Genomic DNA, 15400 nt, shown 5'->3' on the forward strand with positions numbered 1-15400 from the left:
CCAGTGGAATAATTACTGTAAACAGTTTTGTTTACATTCAATTATACTCCCCAAAGTGCATTGTTTGTACCCTTGAGGCCTTATAAACATGTCGGATGTATTGTGTTTTTAAACCTGAATGTATTTTTTAGGTGATTTCAAACCTGTATTGTTTCTGATACAGTCAATGTGTAAGATATAATGTAAGATGTCTTTAAAGAAGGGGCAAAAAGTTGGTCATCATGGTGGGTGTGTTTCATGTTTTTAATATCCTGGTGGGGACTTTAACCTGACTACACACTAACCCATGGGCGTATAGACTGCTTTTTGAGGGTTAAGACTTGGTTTTAGGGTTCAGGTTACAATTAGGTAAAGGTTAAGTAAGGTTAGGCATTTAGTTGTGATGGTTACGGTAAGGGGCTAATGAAAGCATTATATGTCTTTTGACTGTCCCTCACGGGGATAGTGAAACAAACGTGTGTGTGTGTGCACGCGTGTTAGGGGGTTACAAGTAGAAGCAATGGGGTAGGGAGAGCCTGTCTGGCAGCGTATAAATGTCCTGGATGTTAATCAGAACTTAATGCCAATTTCTGTCGCACTTTTCTCATCTCTTTTCTGAAAACACACGACCACCACCTATTACTGATGGCAATACAGAGGCAAGTGGTGGAGTTCAGCAGGGAACACAAACTGTGTTGGAAGTAGGACTGTGATTATTACAGAAAAAGAGAACTTGCTGGTAAAAGCCCATTTTCATAGCTTTGCAAACGCGGCCAATGGCTGCAGAAAGCAACATGACCATTAGATTGTCACAAAGGTTACAATAAAATTGGGTGACGCAGACCTTCGCGTATTCAGCCTTCTGAAAGAATCTTTTCATCGATTTCATAGTGTCTGAAAAATACTTCTAAAGTAGCATGTTAGCCTAAAAGCGCACAATGACGATGACGATCTAAAGACGATACAGACATCCCTTGGTTTAAGTTTGCACAAAACTTTTGTCCTGATACTGTCTAAAAATCTGAAAAAAAGTCGTTACATGCAAAAACACTGTACTGTTTATGTACACTCAGTGGCCACTTTATTAGGTACACCTGTACAATCTAATACAATTCAGTACAACTGTTCTGCCATAAAGTCTACTTTTATGATACCTACAATGTCCAGGTTTTTTTTGAGACTGTCATAGAGGTGTTAATACAATTATATGTTTTAGCATTGAGGTCATAGTTAGTGGTGGTATTGTATTACATTGAGAGCTGTTTTTAATATTCTGACCCCTAATGTATATAAACAGGGAGAACAAAAAAAATGTAAACACCTCTCAATATAATGTAGTTCAGTCAACACCACCTTTAACTGTGACCTCATTAATAAACATATAATTAAATTTACACATTTAATGTCAACACTAACTGAAAGTCAAACTTTGTAAAGGTATGTATTTATGGTAGAATTTATGACAGAGCTGTTGTATTGAATTGCAATAGATTCTAAATAAAGTGGCTACAGAGTGTATGTAATAGACAACAATGGTCTGAAGAAGGATTCTATCTTCAAATGATCATTTTGTCCCTTTTCAGATTCAAGTTTTTTATAGCTCATGTTGACTAGGTTTTACATTTGTGTTTTGCGCACCTTACTGCCATTTGACTTTTTTTTCCTCATTACATTACAGCTTTATTAGCTAGAGAATAGACAATATTAGCCAAAGGTCACCCAAATATGGTTAGCTTTCATAAATAATCCATGTATGACTTGTTTTACATCTTGCATTTGTTGAATTTAGGTCTGCTAAGCATTAATAGTCTCTTTACAACAGGCTTGATAAATCAAACAGAATACCACTAACAGCAAAAACGAGGCATTTTTTAAAGTGACATTATTCAAAGAATTAGGTATATCATCACCAGATCACAATATTGACTACCTGCTGACACCAAATCTGATCTGATATTTACTGTACATAATAAAGCTGCAAAGTGCACACTTAGCCTAAACTTAGATTAAAACTAGAAAAGCCAGTGGAAATTATAAAATATGTCTAATGGGTGAATATCTGTCTGCTATATTTTCTTAATGTATATAAAGTATTAAACAGACATTTCCTTTAATGGTTTCCTGTAATATTTTGTATAATGACCTGTTACAGAATTGTTGTAATGTATCCATGAAGAAGTGAGTCAACTTTTGTGCTAGAAGGTTTTGACAGCATGTTTTTATCCCCCACAAGAAAAAAGTGCCATAATTCAGATTTAATTTGAAGGTGTTTATATCCACATCAGATTAACAATGTAGGAATTGTTCATACGTAGTTATTAACCTCAAACAAAGTCATCGTATTAAACATATTTGGTTGCAACTCTTTTGCAATAAACAATTGCCTGAAGTCTACAACCCATAAACATCACCAGACACTTGGCATCTTCCCTGATGGCCTGGTATTTGACTACTTTGTTCATTCAGGGAATAAAGAGAGGCTGTCAAAATATTCCTGCCACAAGCATCACAAATCAATATAAGAGAACATTAAAAAGGTATTACTACTATTATTATTATGCAAACTGTAACAGATCTTAAGCAAACAGATAATGTAAGTTGCCACCTCTTCTTCCAACTAGTCAGGGAAAGGGGAATAGAATGAGATTAGCCATTAGCCGTTCAACACAGGCTCTCTGCACGCTGTGGAGGCTCAAGTGTGTTGCAGCGTTAATCTGCCTGGTAATGTTCATAAGCCCTAACGAGGCCAGGACACCCAGCCCTAATGAATTAATCTACACAGACCTTCTTACACCTAGATTACAAGTTATAATCAAACTAATTTACCCAAATCACTTTCAAACTATGTGCTGATATGACACTTGCAGAACCGGCAGGTTCTCTTTATTGCCGTTTCAGCCTTAGGCCTTATACAAACTAAGACCTCAACTTTTGTTGGGATTTTAAAAGGGATGGGGGCGGGAAGCTGAGGCAGAAAGATGTGGTTTTATATTTTTCAAAGTCACTGTATGTCAGAGCACAAATTAAGACTGGTTAGAGCAAAATAGATGTGGCCAATGAGGTACTGGTCAACTACAAATTAACATGTGTCAAGTCTTAAGCTGAATTAACAAGGTAAGCAGTCATACCTGCAGCTTCCAGTAGAGCTTCAAGTCGGGCCTGTGTTTCTGGATCAACAGTCCTCAAATCTACTCCATCTGTGGCGCTGGACAAAAGCAACTCTGACGCTGTCTTCATGATGGGGTTATCCAGGTCCTCCTGGTCCAAAATGAATGACTCCACCTGGAAGAGGTACAGAGAGGAGGGTAAAAGAAGAATTGTTCGCCCTTTAACTGCTGTTTTCATGTTAGTTTCTGGTCAGAGACCTTGACCAGCATTGGTGAACCAATACACATAGAATAACTCATGAGAAAGTGAAACATTTGTATTATGTTGCTTAATACATCACTTATTACTTCCATTATACTGTATAGAAGTGGCCACACACACCCAAATACACCACCTATAAAAAGACCAGGCGTGCTGCCCTTGTTTATTTACGGTTTCTTTCAATTGAAGGAAAGCAAAAAAGAGCGCAGGGATAAGAGAGTCAAAGCACAGGAAGTGCGGCCAGGAATTAAAACCCCTGCACACACGGAGAGATTCAGCTGAGAGTCAGCTGCCCGAGTACAGCACCACAGTCTCATACCTGAGCTCTGGCACTGTTGGCTATCTGTATGACAAACATTTTATTCCTCCAAAAAAACCCAAGTGAGTCAACATAACTTTACTAAAACAACAAACAATGTTATATTAAGTGTCGATGCAGCGTCAATAAATGTTTTTGTAAATGTCACTAAAGACCATATCAATATTTTTTGTGCATATAAATTACAGCTATACTCACATTACTGAAGAGTAGACCTTACAGATCATCTGATCATAATTCAAAATAAAGGCCTGTTTTATTCCTCTATATATAAACATTACTGATGTAAACAATATAAACAATATATATCAAAAAACAATTAATGTAAAATGCCACAATCCAAAAACTTTAATCTAACTTGTTTACATTTAGTCAGTAACAGCTGGTTCAATTCCTGTGTTTCAATTTTAGTGGTGGGACTTGTTTATATTTGAATTGTACATTGTATCTTCTGAGTAACGTCCAAGTTGTGCCACAGGTAGTTGTGGAATTTACTCATGATGTATTTTGGTACACAGGTAGAATACATCTCAAAGCTAGCCTCGTCTAGTAGTCTGTACAGAGGCCAAATTAAAAACTACATTAATTTAAAAAAACACATCAGATCCCTCTCCTTAGATTAAACTTTGTTATGGGAAAAGTGTTTTGATTTTCTTCTAGAGGGGCATCCTATTGGCACCTGGGTTTATTGACCCCTATATACAGTGTTAGTAAGAAAAAAACATCAATATATTACATACACCAATGACTGATTCACACAATTCCACACAAATAACTTCATTAAAGTGTGCCAAACGTTGTACTGTCTTAAAAAAATGTTTAAGTCAATCATTTATCCTGTGTAGTAGATAATGTATATACATTAGCTATTCAGAATGACAAATACGACAGACATAACTTACTTGGGCAAACAGCCTATCTAGAAGGTCAGAGTTTAAAATAATTATAAGATTTAGAATAAATTACTGCCATTTAACAGTTTGCAAAACAACCTCTGATAAAAGTAACAATCTCTGTTTATCTCCATCCATAAGCTGCAGCAGGCTTGCGTGCTTTTAGTTTTAGGGCCTGGCCCAGAGAGCAAATGTTGGGAGAGAGTCAGCATTCAGCAATGTGGAGGAATTCAGCTATACGATGGGAACGCAGAGCACAACAATCCATGGGGGATGTAGTTCTACTAAGGCCTTTATAATCAACAATGGACATCAGTCTTCACTATTAATGAACTACAGTTCCCAGAGTGTTGGTATCCAGAGAGCTCGAAAGGCCTAGAATGGCATCTGCTTAATCCTGGGGCTCAGATTTTAGCTACTGCCCAGAGCAGCGAGTACTCCACTGGAGTAAAACACCACAACAAACACTCCCTTTCAGGCTTATATAGTAGGTTGGGCGAGTGAAGAAACATGACACAGAGAGGCCATACATTTGCAATTTGATTCAATTAAACTGCCCAAAATGTAATTGTCAAACTTGATATTTTCTCCTTCTGCTACTACACAGCTGATGCTCAGACAGAAAGGCCAGGCTATATTGACATTGGTATCAGCTGACATCCTTACTTGTCTAACTGTCATGGCTGTAGTACGTTTCAGACTGATATCCCTTTGGTCAGATATTAGTTAAGTATAATAGAGACAGCTCAACAGGTAATGTGCATAGCTCAGCGGTGCCAATTCTCTCCCCAGACCCATAACTCCTTGATGATAGTGTTTCTGACAGTAAATACTGCATCACCTTTTAGATGACAATGAATATTACATTACCATGAAAATGTTATTAAACTGAGACATTTGGTAGGTTAATGCAAATCATATATTTGCCATCCAATAGTCTGGCAAGCTCCATTCCTGTGTCTGTTGCAGTTTCAATGGCTGAGAAGTCTTAATATATTTAAACTGACATCTCACATTAGACAAGACATGCAATAAAAATTGTTTTCTTATGACATGGCATTTGGAAGTCTGACTAGTAACCATTTGATTATTTTGTCAAAACCCCCTCCAAAAAGAGGTGGTTTTGTCACATTGTCATTTAAGTAAGTGTTTTTTGGGTGGCATGTCAAATTTGTGCTGTGGAGACAAATGTTATGTATTATCTCTGCATCCATATGAGCTAATATAAAACATGTCTAAAGTATGTTTAGCTGAGGAGGAGATGCCTTTACACCTGTCCCCGTGTGCCAGCACATGGAAAGTTGGACACCTCTCAACATGAACTCTAGCTGCTCTCAATTGTGACAACGCAAAAGTGGTGGTAGCTACCTGACCGACAGAGACGAAGGATGGAAAAACCCAACTGGTTTATTTGTCAACACCGACTGTCGAAAATTTGAGTGGTTCCGCGAGGAAAGACATAATCTAAACGTATCGAAAAGTTAGCTGAGGGACGATCGAAGTTAATTTACATGATTTGGAAAAGTGACGTAATTGCACCACAACTACGAAATGGCAGATAGTTAGCTGACCGTATACGTCCGTGGGTTTACGGGCACCTTCCATTTGCTGTGGCTGGAAAGCTGTTGTAAGAGCTGCAAACTTGTGATGGGTGTTGCGAGACGACAGCACCGAACGAGGCCGTCTTCGCTTCCACCCGAACTAGGCCGTGGTCACAGCCTGCGCTGCATAAATAAAACATTTCAGCCGCTTAGCGTGAACAACTGCTTGTGTCTCACCAAACATTATCGAAATCACAACACTCCATAATCATCTGAACTGGCAAGAGGTGTTATTCGATTAAAGTGCGGGCTTATTTTACGTAATTTCAGCGGCCTGGGAGGGGGTGGTTGCCAACTGCGAGCTAATTCGCTAGCTAGCAGCCAGCTCGCGCTAGGAGAGGAATGTTGCCTAGCTCTCTGGTTAGGCTTAGCTAACTAGCTTAGCTTATCGTAGCTACCTCTGAAACCTCGTCTTCGTCGCTGCCGGATCCTGGACCCGAGGAGAGGACGGCCGCAGCCGCTAGTTTGAAATCCAGTCTTTCTGCAGCAGGCCCACCTGGTTCACCGTATAAACGTACTTTCTTTCCACCTACACCAATCCCAATGCCCCCTAGTCCGACTCCTCCTGGTGTCGCTCCTACCCCCATCCCTGCCACTGGGGAGCGAGGAGTCACCGAGTCAATCTCGTCCTCGAAGCCGTCCGTCAGCATTGCCGTCCCGGCTACTGCATCCTGCATACTTATGTTCACGATACGTATGTTAACGAGCTAGTTGTTGACTTAAACGTCCGTCCAGGCTCTTTCTTTTAAGATATTTGCGTGATTTTACTTCAGGGAATCCAGAAACTCTCCCGAAGCGAGGGTTGAGGAGGATCTCTTTCCCCCAGCCATTAACTTTCTAACAACCTAACCCGATACGCACTGTTTCTCAGAAAGGCCGCCTCACTAGAAAATCCGGATAACCCTATTGGCTTAGCAGGAAAAAGTTCTGTTTTCAATTGGTCAAAGTTAATGCTTGTCAAACACGAGACCGCAACGTCATGTTAGGTTTACCAATATCACGAGGCTGTAGAACGAACGTCAAGACATGACATGGTAGGCCAACTTAACTGGTAACTAGCTTTACTAGTTCATGTAAACTCTTTGAGAAATCACATTAACAGATGGACTACAGTGAGAGTATACTGGTACGTGTTGTAAATTTTAATCATTTAATGTGATTTTAAATGACAATGAATATCAGTATATAACTTAACCTCACAAATTACATATGTTGCAATTTATTGATATAATGTGTTAGTGAGCATAAATAAGATTAGAATTAGAAGAAATAAAAGAGAAGTATTATTTAGAGTCAATTATACGAGACAAAACACACACACAACCAGAAAAACAAGGATAAAAACAAGGTGACCACTGATCACAATTGCACTTGTTATTTAAAATGAACTGCTTACATATGTAGATAGATGTTTTGCTGCAAATAAGTAACACGCAATCTCATGATATAATTCAACCTATTGTGTATGCTTGGGTGACTTAGGGAGTAGAGACAAAAACACACATGACTTTCACCAGTGACTTCACCCACAAAAATCAAGAACTTCATTTTCAAACTACTGAGGCACATACACTTCCTTGAAGTGGCCCTCTGGTGTAAAATTCCGAAGTATTCACAAATTTAAAAGTCTTTATCTGGACCCTAGTGAATGTTTGGTTTGAACTTTGCAGAATTTTCACTGACGTCAGGCACCTGTCCATCATGAATCAAGACCATCAACTGGTCTTGAGTAAAAACTGCCTAACTCAACAAGGTTCCTAGAATGCCTTTACTCTTTATATATTATTAGTACTTATATTTATTTATCAGGTAAGGAAAGAATGTCTGTGCTAAAAGAGGTGTGTTTCATTGATAGAACACGTTTTTAGTTAAACCCCTGTGATTTGTGTATTCAAACTGTCAGATCTCATTGTAAATGTGTCTGGTTTCTTCCTGGGAAATGAGTGATGCATTTTGAAAATTAATATGCAACTGAATTCTTTTAGACTTAAAACACAAGATAACAACACATATTAAAAGATGCCCGCTTTTTGCAGTAAAATGTATCAAACTGACACATTGTTTGATAATCTTTATAATTATTATGTGTGACCATCTATGTTCTTTTTTTAGCATTGTGTGCTTCATATTCATACATGTACCAGTATTGGAAGATTTATTTGGATCCTTAACATAAGTAATAAGCAGCAATATTGTAGGATAAAAATACTCCGTAAGAACTCCTCCACTTGAAAGTTTGCTAATGTAAAAGCAAACTTGTATTACCTTAAATGTACCTAAGAATCAAAAGTAAATGTACTGTAAAATGCGAACTGAATGATTAATTAATAATGACCAAGCAGTATTTTAATGTTGCAGATGGTCCAGGCAGTGTCAAGTCTAACTATATACTCTTGCGTAGTTTAATATACATGAATGCATCACATTCTATGACTTGCAAAGTAACCAGTAAGCCATAAGAAAAATGCAGTACAGTAAAAAGTGCAACATTTACAGCTAAAATGATGTGTATAGGAATATATATAAAAATAACTCAATAAAACACTCAAGTCAAGTACCAGTACTTCAAACATATACTTAATTACATTACTTGAGTTAATGTAATTTGTTACTTTCTACCTCTGACATATACACAAATTTATTCCTGGAGCTGACCATTATTATTATGGCCTGCCATTGGCCACTAAACAGCTTCTCTAAAGCAGAAGGAAGTAAAGTGCCTTGTTGAAGGGCACTTTAGAAGTTGTTAAAGGAAGGTAAACTTCTCCTGCCCAGATCATTAAAGAGGGTTCACTGATTTTAACAAATTATCTATATATGGCTTGCTTTTATTAGGCTACTTTTGGTCTGTCACCACACCAACATCTTGGATTAGCTGGTTGTTAAGAATGTTAGCGCTGCTTGTTCACTTTTCCTGCCTATATTTTAAACTAGTGATCTTTCAGTCACAGTTGTCACCAAAACCAGCATCTAGGTTACCAGTATCATATCTAGGTTACTGTAACACATCATCATCATCACAAAAACTCAAACATCTATTGTGGTTTGCTGTTGGTTGAGTTGTCCTATTAAATAGGCTTTAGTCTCAAATAGTGTTTGTCCTAATGTTTTGAGTTGGCTTTGATAAGCAAGAGCTCAGTTTGGCCTTGAAATTAGGTCTGTGAGGTACATATATTCTACCTTAAAAGAAACTGAAAAGCATTACAAGTTAGTTATTGACCACTGTAAACAGGGTTACTTGGATTTGTAGGCCAGGAGAAGCTACCCGGCCAGCCAAGGCCTAGGGCGGCAACGTCATCATTTTTGGGCGTGGACGCAGGCCAGTCGAAGGCAATTGGTTATTCAGCCGGGATTGCCAGGTCTGTAAAAAGAAACCACACTTTCTGTCAATTTTAAGATCTTACAGGAGATTTAGCAAATTTGAGATTCTTGGATTCCGATACAATTCAAAAGACAGCAAAATACTAATATTGGTTACACATATATTTAACATATTTGGTCATGTTAAATAACGTGATTGTGTTGCAGTTTTGAACAGAGGCGATAACTAGTTAAGTGCGTCGCTTGGTAGCCCCAGAAAGGGGGATGGTTGGGGAGTTCTGGCAACCCAGTGCAAGGTTTCAGCTTCATCACGCAGGTCTGGTTATACATATTACGGCGTGTTGTATCTACGCTTGAATCAGGTAAATTGATGGCTGCTGCTATCGTTTAATTCGCCTTACCAAAATGAAATGCAAAGTGTGCATACTTTCATAGCATAATATAGATACCGGTAGGTATACCAGATTATACTATAATACTGTTTGCTAGCGAATGTTAGCGTGAGAGCTAGCTGACTGTTAATGCTAATAATATGGCGCCGGCTGAGAGGGCCGCTTTTGTTCTTGTGTCTGGGTGCGGTAGTGAGCGTGCTGAAGGCCATCCACCCTGTCGAAAATAAATTAGGTTCTTAATTTGGCTCGACTTGGCTTCTGCGAACTCTTGAAGATTTATCAAAACGCTTCAACACAAGAAATATTGTCGAATGAAATAACTTAGCGACACATTGTTGAGTCGCTAAGGTTAGCTAACTTAGCTGGGAACGACTCGGGTTCGCGCTTTTTATGAAGTGGTCGCTTTAGACTTTTACTCAGGCAGAGCTGGGAATACGGTTATTGCGACAACTGCTTGCGATGTATGTTATAGACAACAATATTATTTGTAGCAGGGTAAAGCCACGACATCGAGATTTTTGATTTGGTACATACCGTTTGGCACTATCAAACGGCCTCAAGATGGCGCTGCCAACTAAAGCTACACTAATCACATTAATCAAGGTCCAAGCAACTGACTCAAAATATGACTGTGATCATTTCAAACCTTGGGGGAAATCTTAAATCTTTTTACCTTGTAGAAAACGTCATACGTTTAACATTTAGTGTAGAAAGAAAACTGCATTTTAGTCCAAGCACTAAAATTCAGTATATTAACGTTTGAACACTAAATGAGAAAAACAGTGCAGAAATGTGTTTTTTATCGGGATAAATACCACGACAGAAGATTGTATCCATACGGCCCACATCTACTGGCATAGTGATTTCTGATTAGAATGCATTATCTATATAGTAGTATGTGCTAACCTCTCATACTTTTAAAGGCTGAATGATAGTGGGGGTTTTTTCTTCAGGGATCGTGACCAGTCATGGCTGATGAGGGGTATGTAGTACGCATCAGGGGTCTCCCTTGGTCCTGCTCAGTGGATGAAGTACAGAGATTTTTCTCAGGTATTTATATATTATAATTTTTAAGAATTACTTAAGTACTGTAAAGCAATCAGAAATGATTATATAATACATTTCAAATGCAGATTGCAAAATCATCAACAATGGAGGTGGCATCCACTTCACCTACACAAGAGAGGGGCGTCCCAGCGGAGAGGCATTTGTCGAGTTGGAGACAGAGGAAGACCTAAAGATTGCAGTGAAGAAGGACAGGGAAACTATGGGTCACAGATATGTCGAGGGTGTGTTCAACTGCTTGCGCATAATGACTCCTTTTGAAATGTCTTCACTTTAAGCTGTGATAGCTGATTGTTGTATGTCCTGTGATATAGTTTTTAAATCGAATAATGTCGAGATGGACTGGGTCATGAAGCACACTGGTCCAAACTGCCCAGAAACAGCAGGAGATGGGCTCGTCCGGCTTCGAGGCCTTCCTTTTGGCTGCAGCAAGGAGGAGATAGTACAGTTTTTCTCAGGTAAGAATAAGCCTTGTGCAGGGGTTAATTGTAAAACTTCCTTAATGTAATGTTGGTGATAAGTTTTTATTTTTTTTCCCCATCTTCCTTTTCTTGTTTCCTTTCTCCTAACAATTCATCTGATTTTACAAAGGAGTCAATATGCCATTGGAAAATGATAATGACCTACTGTATACACAATAGAATAATAAAACGATTTATGTTTTTGGATTGGTGATCAGTGAGGAAATGACGCCAGAAAAGGAAGCTAGTTATAATTGAAACAGAGAAATTATTTGAAGACTTTGTTTAGTTCAAGGACAGGAATCTGTTATGCAAACACCCTTTCCCATCTTTGCCCTTCATATCCATATTTAGCCCATTTTCATCACCTTCTTTTCTTTCTTTAAATCGTCTGATGTTGTAAAACAGTGCAGTTAAATTTTTAAGTTGTCTGTGCCTACTGGTAATTTACTAATGATGGAATGGGTCTCATTCATCACTGATTGGACAATCTCTTACCCCAGCATCGTTTCTTTTTCCCATTTCCTCACACCCTTGTCTTTTAAATACATTTTTCTTATATACACTATACGTCAAGTGTTACATTAGTTGCTAATGGGCGAAAGTAATTTAACTCATGTCACCCACCAGGATCTTGTCCTCTCTTCATCAACACACCAATACTAGCCTGATGTCCCAAACAGTGCCCTTTTCCATATTCTTCCTCTATCCTCTCATTTCTATTTTATCCCCAAAATATAGTAAATGTAAGTCGTTGAATGGCCAGTCACTGGTTAAAAACTGAACTGGTTTGTGTGATGATGTATAGAGTTTTCCATAAGTTTTCTATCTCTCTCTTTAGAGAAAGTTCTCTCTGTGATTGGGCATGTGATTTAATATGTCCCCTGCTGGGGTTATCTGTCCTTGGGTTGAAGGGTTGGAAATCGTGCCAAATGGGATAACATTGCCGGTGGACATCCAGGGGAGGAGTACGGGGGAGGCCTTCGTGCAGTTTGCTTCACAGGATATAGCTGAAAAGGCTCTAAAGAAACACAAGGAAAGAATAGGGCACAGGTGGGGATGGTTGGTTGGTTGGCTGGATAAGTTGCTTTTCTTATGGTGTGCACCCTCAACATCTGATCCAAATGCAAAACGGACACTATATTCATCTTGGCTAATTTAAGCATATTTGTAATATTTACCACAAACACATACACAAATTGCTATGTTGGATCCAAATATGCCACACATTCACAATGTTCAATGGGAAGATTAGTGCTTGGGCACCATTCACAAATATGAGACGAATCCTGAATTTAGAGTACATGCTTAATTTTGAGAACAAATGGTGTCTCAGCACTAAACATCAGTCCAGGCTGATAAATGGTAAGGAGTCTCCCTGGTGGTAAAATCAGAGGACCACTGTACACATGGATCTGGAGACCACTGTCACAGGTAATGCTTAGAGTAAGTGATTTGCAGACGGGCTGGAGCCCTCTCTGTCCCTCTAAAACCAGGACAATGGCTGTCATGGCAAGGACACAGGACGCTCTATTAAATCAGATATAACTCATTTCAGGTAACCATAAGAAAAGTGTAAGTCAATAAGGCCCTTATCAATTTGGACAGCTTCATTTTTGCAACTCAGTTAAGTTCTTTTTATCTACTCTCAACAACTAGCATTAAGTACTCAAAGATATTAGTACCTATGGACTACACCACGACAGCATCTGCATAGCCCAGTTTCATCAGTATTGAGCAAATGCAGCCTTGTCCGGCCCATTCCCCATGCCCTCACTGTGGTATCTTTATGCTCTTAGGTACATTGAGATCTTCAAGAGTAGCCGTGCTGAGGTGCGGACCCATTACGAACCCCAGCGGAAGCCCATGGGCATGCAGAGACCCGGCCCTTACGATCGGCCCTCTGGTGGTCGCGGCTACAACATGATGGGCCGAGGGGGATCCTATGACAGAATGCGTCGCGGAGGCTATGGAGGAGGTGGGTGTGCAGTTGTTTTAAATAATCACTCACCCTATGTCCCTTCATGCTAACAAGGCACAATAGAATTAATAAGATTAGGATGTAAAGTCCTCATAAGCCCTTGTGTTAATCTCGATTATGTATATTCAGGTGTATCGGATGGACGGTATGGAGATGGCGGCTCTTCCTTCCAGAGCACAACAGGCCACTGTGTCCACATGAGGGGACTGCCATACAGAGCCACAGAGACAGACATCTACAATGTAAGTTGAGGAACAACTGCAAAATATCATAAAAATCCCAGCATTGCTGAATTCCTCTGTGCATATTGCAGATGTTAAGGTTGTATCTTACACTGTGAATTTGCCCTTGTTTGTATTTTTTAGTTCTTCTCGCCATTGAATCCAGTGCGGGTCCATATTGAGATTGGCCCAGATGGCAGGGTAACCGGGGAGGCAGATGTAGAGTTTGCAACACACGAGGATGCTGTGGCAGCCATGTCTAAAGACAAAGCCAACATGCGTGAGTTTAAAATAAGTGACTTTACTACTTCCACCCTGCATATAGATGTTCTTAATGATGTTCATGGTTTCTCTCTTTCCCCCTCAGAGCACCGCTATGTGGAGCTGTTCTTGAATTCAACAGCAGGTGGCAGTAACGGAGCCTACAGCAGCCAGATGATGGGTGGCATGGGTGAGTATCAGTAATGGTCGTAAGTCTAGTGGTGTCTGTTCTTTTCTCAGACAAAATGAGCAACAGCAGCACACAACAGAGTACCACATCTATGGCATAATTACGATGCTTTAATGTCCTCCTGAACCAGATGTGATCTGTCCTCTCCACAGGGAACCAGTCGTCTTACAGCGGTGGCCAGCTGAGTTCAGGGTACTCTGGTGGATACAGCAGCCAGGGCAATATGGGTGGCTACAGTGACTATAGTGAGTGTCAGCTCTTAAAATTGTTGTTGTTGTTGTTGTTATTATTATGTTTCTTCTACATCCACCCTGAACTACAACCGTTCCTACTCTCAACACACTTAGTTAATGTACTTAAGTATTAATATGCACCACAGCTGTGCTCCAGTCTGCACTGGCCTGATCTTGAACCCATTTCTGGGTATTTCTTCAGAAATGCAGTGTGTTTCTTCGCATGACTCCCTGGTGAACTCCTCGGTCCTATAGTGTGTATTCTCTCTCTTGTTAGGTAACCAGGGCGGAATGGGAAGCAGTTACTACGGCAGCGGTGGAGGAGGAGGAGGAGGAGGAGGAGGAAGCAGAGGCTCTATGAATGGACTGGGCGGGGGATGGGGAATGTAGTTTTTTTTTTTTTTGTTTGTCCCTTACTTTGATGTGTTTTTTTAACTCAGCATTTTGCTGGAAGGACTGGAATCGTAAGTCTCACCTAGTGAACATAGGGTAGGGTCAGGCGAGGTTGTTTTGAAAATATTGAGGGGTAGGGTTTGTATTTTTTTTTTTTTTAAGTGGATTATCTTCAGAGAGAAGTGAGATAATCTGGTGTCACAAGAAGTGTCAGAGAAGCACTGTTTGTCTTCCCCATTCCTCACAGATCTGACATGTCACAGAAACCGTACTTTAAATTTTCATTACCAGGAAGTGTGCTGTTTTTGTGTTCTCGGTCTCCAAACACCTGGCTGTTCCTCAAGGTTTAACTCATCATGTGCTGGTGGCTTTAACATTCATTTCAATGTTGGAGTGCATGAACAAAAAAAATCAGAAAATGTCTATCTTCTGATGTTTAGTCCTTGTTTCTTCTACGTAGTGTTTAGCGTTTTTTATTTCCCGTTAAAATGTTAATCTGAATTTGAGACAACATGGTCAGAGCTTGTTTGTTTTCTTAAGGTATGACTGTTGATAGGGCGTTTTTTTTTTTTCTTTTTTCTGGATGAGGGCTATATCAACGGCAAGTGAATTTCAAATCTGCTGACATGAAGGTTTCTACTGCTTCAAATGCTATTTGTATTTCCTGTCCACAAAGTGAATAAACTAGTCTGGAATATCTAATTGAAACAAACATTGCAAA

General features: G+C 39.5%; 2 protein-coding genes across 5 annotated transcripts in view; one reads left to right on the forward strand and one right to left on the reverse strand.

Moving 5' to 3' along the window:
• The window catches only part of ankhd1 (ankyrin repeat and KH domain containing 1), a 29440-nt gene extending 22414 nt beyond the window's left edge, over positions 1-7026 (reverse strand). For 2 of the 4 annotated variants that reach the window (XM_044206272.1, XM_044206271.1), the window contains exons 1-2: positions 6560-7026; positions 3108-3261 (exon numbers count right to left, since the gene is read on the reverse strand). In XM_044206272.1, the coding sequence (XP_044062207.1) occupies positions 3108-3261; positions 6560-6838 (433 nt within the window). In that variant the 5' untranslated portion in view covers positions 6839-7026. The remainder of the gene's footprint in view (positions 1-3107; positions 3262-6559) is intronic. The other 2 variants (XM_044206274.1, XM_044206273.1) reach the window with 1 other exon arrangement.
• Positions 7027-9561: 2535 nt separating this feature from the next.
• hnrnph1 (heterogeneous nuclear ribonucleoprotein H1) lies at positions 9562-15391 on the forward strand. Its single transcript, XM_044206288.1, has 11 exons — positions 9562-9844; positions 10828-10924; positions 11008-11163; positions 11254-11397; positions 12315-12453; positions 13200-13378; positions 13511-13623; positions 13747-13882; positions 13970-14053; positions 14206-14298; positions 14564-15391. Exons 2-11 carry the CDS (start codon positions 10843-10845, stop codon positions 14674-14676), a joined length of 1239 nt encoding a protein of 412 aa, XP_044062223.1. The 5' UTR covers positions 9562-9844; positions 10828-10842; the 3' UTR covers positions 14677-15391.
• The last annotated feature ends 9 nt before the right edge of the window (positions 15392-15400 follow it).

Source organism: Siniperca chuatsi, linkage group LG8 (genome assembly GCF_020085105.1).
Source record: "Siniperca chuatsi isolate FFG_IHB_CAS linkage group LG8, ASM2008510v1, whole genome shotgun sequence".
In the NCBI taxonomy this organism is placed as follows: Eukaryota; Metazoa; Chordata; class Actinopteri; order Centrarchiformes; family Sinipercidae; genus Siniperca; species Siniperca chuatsi.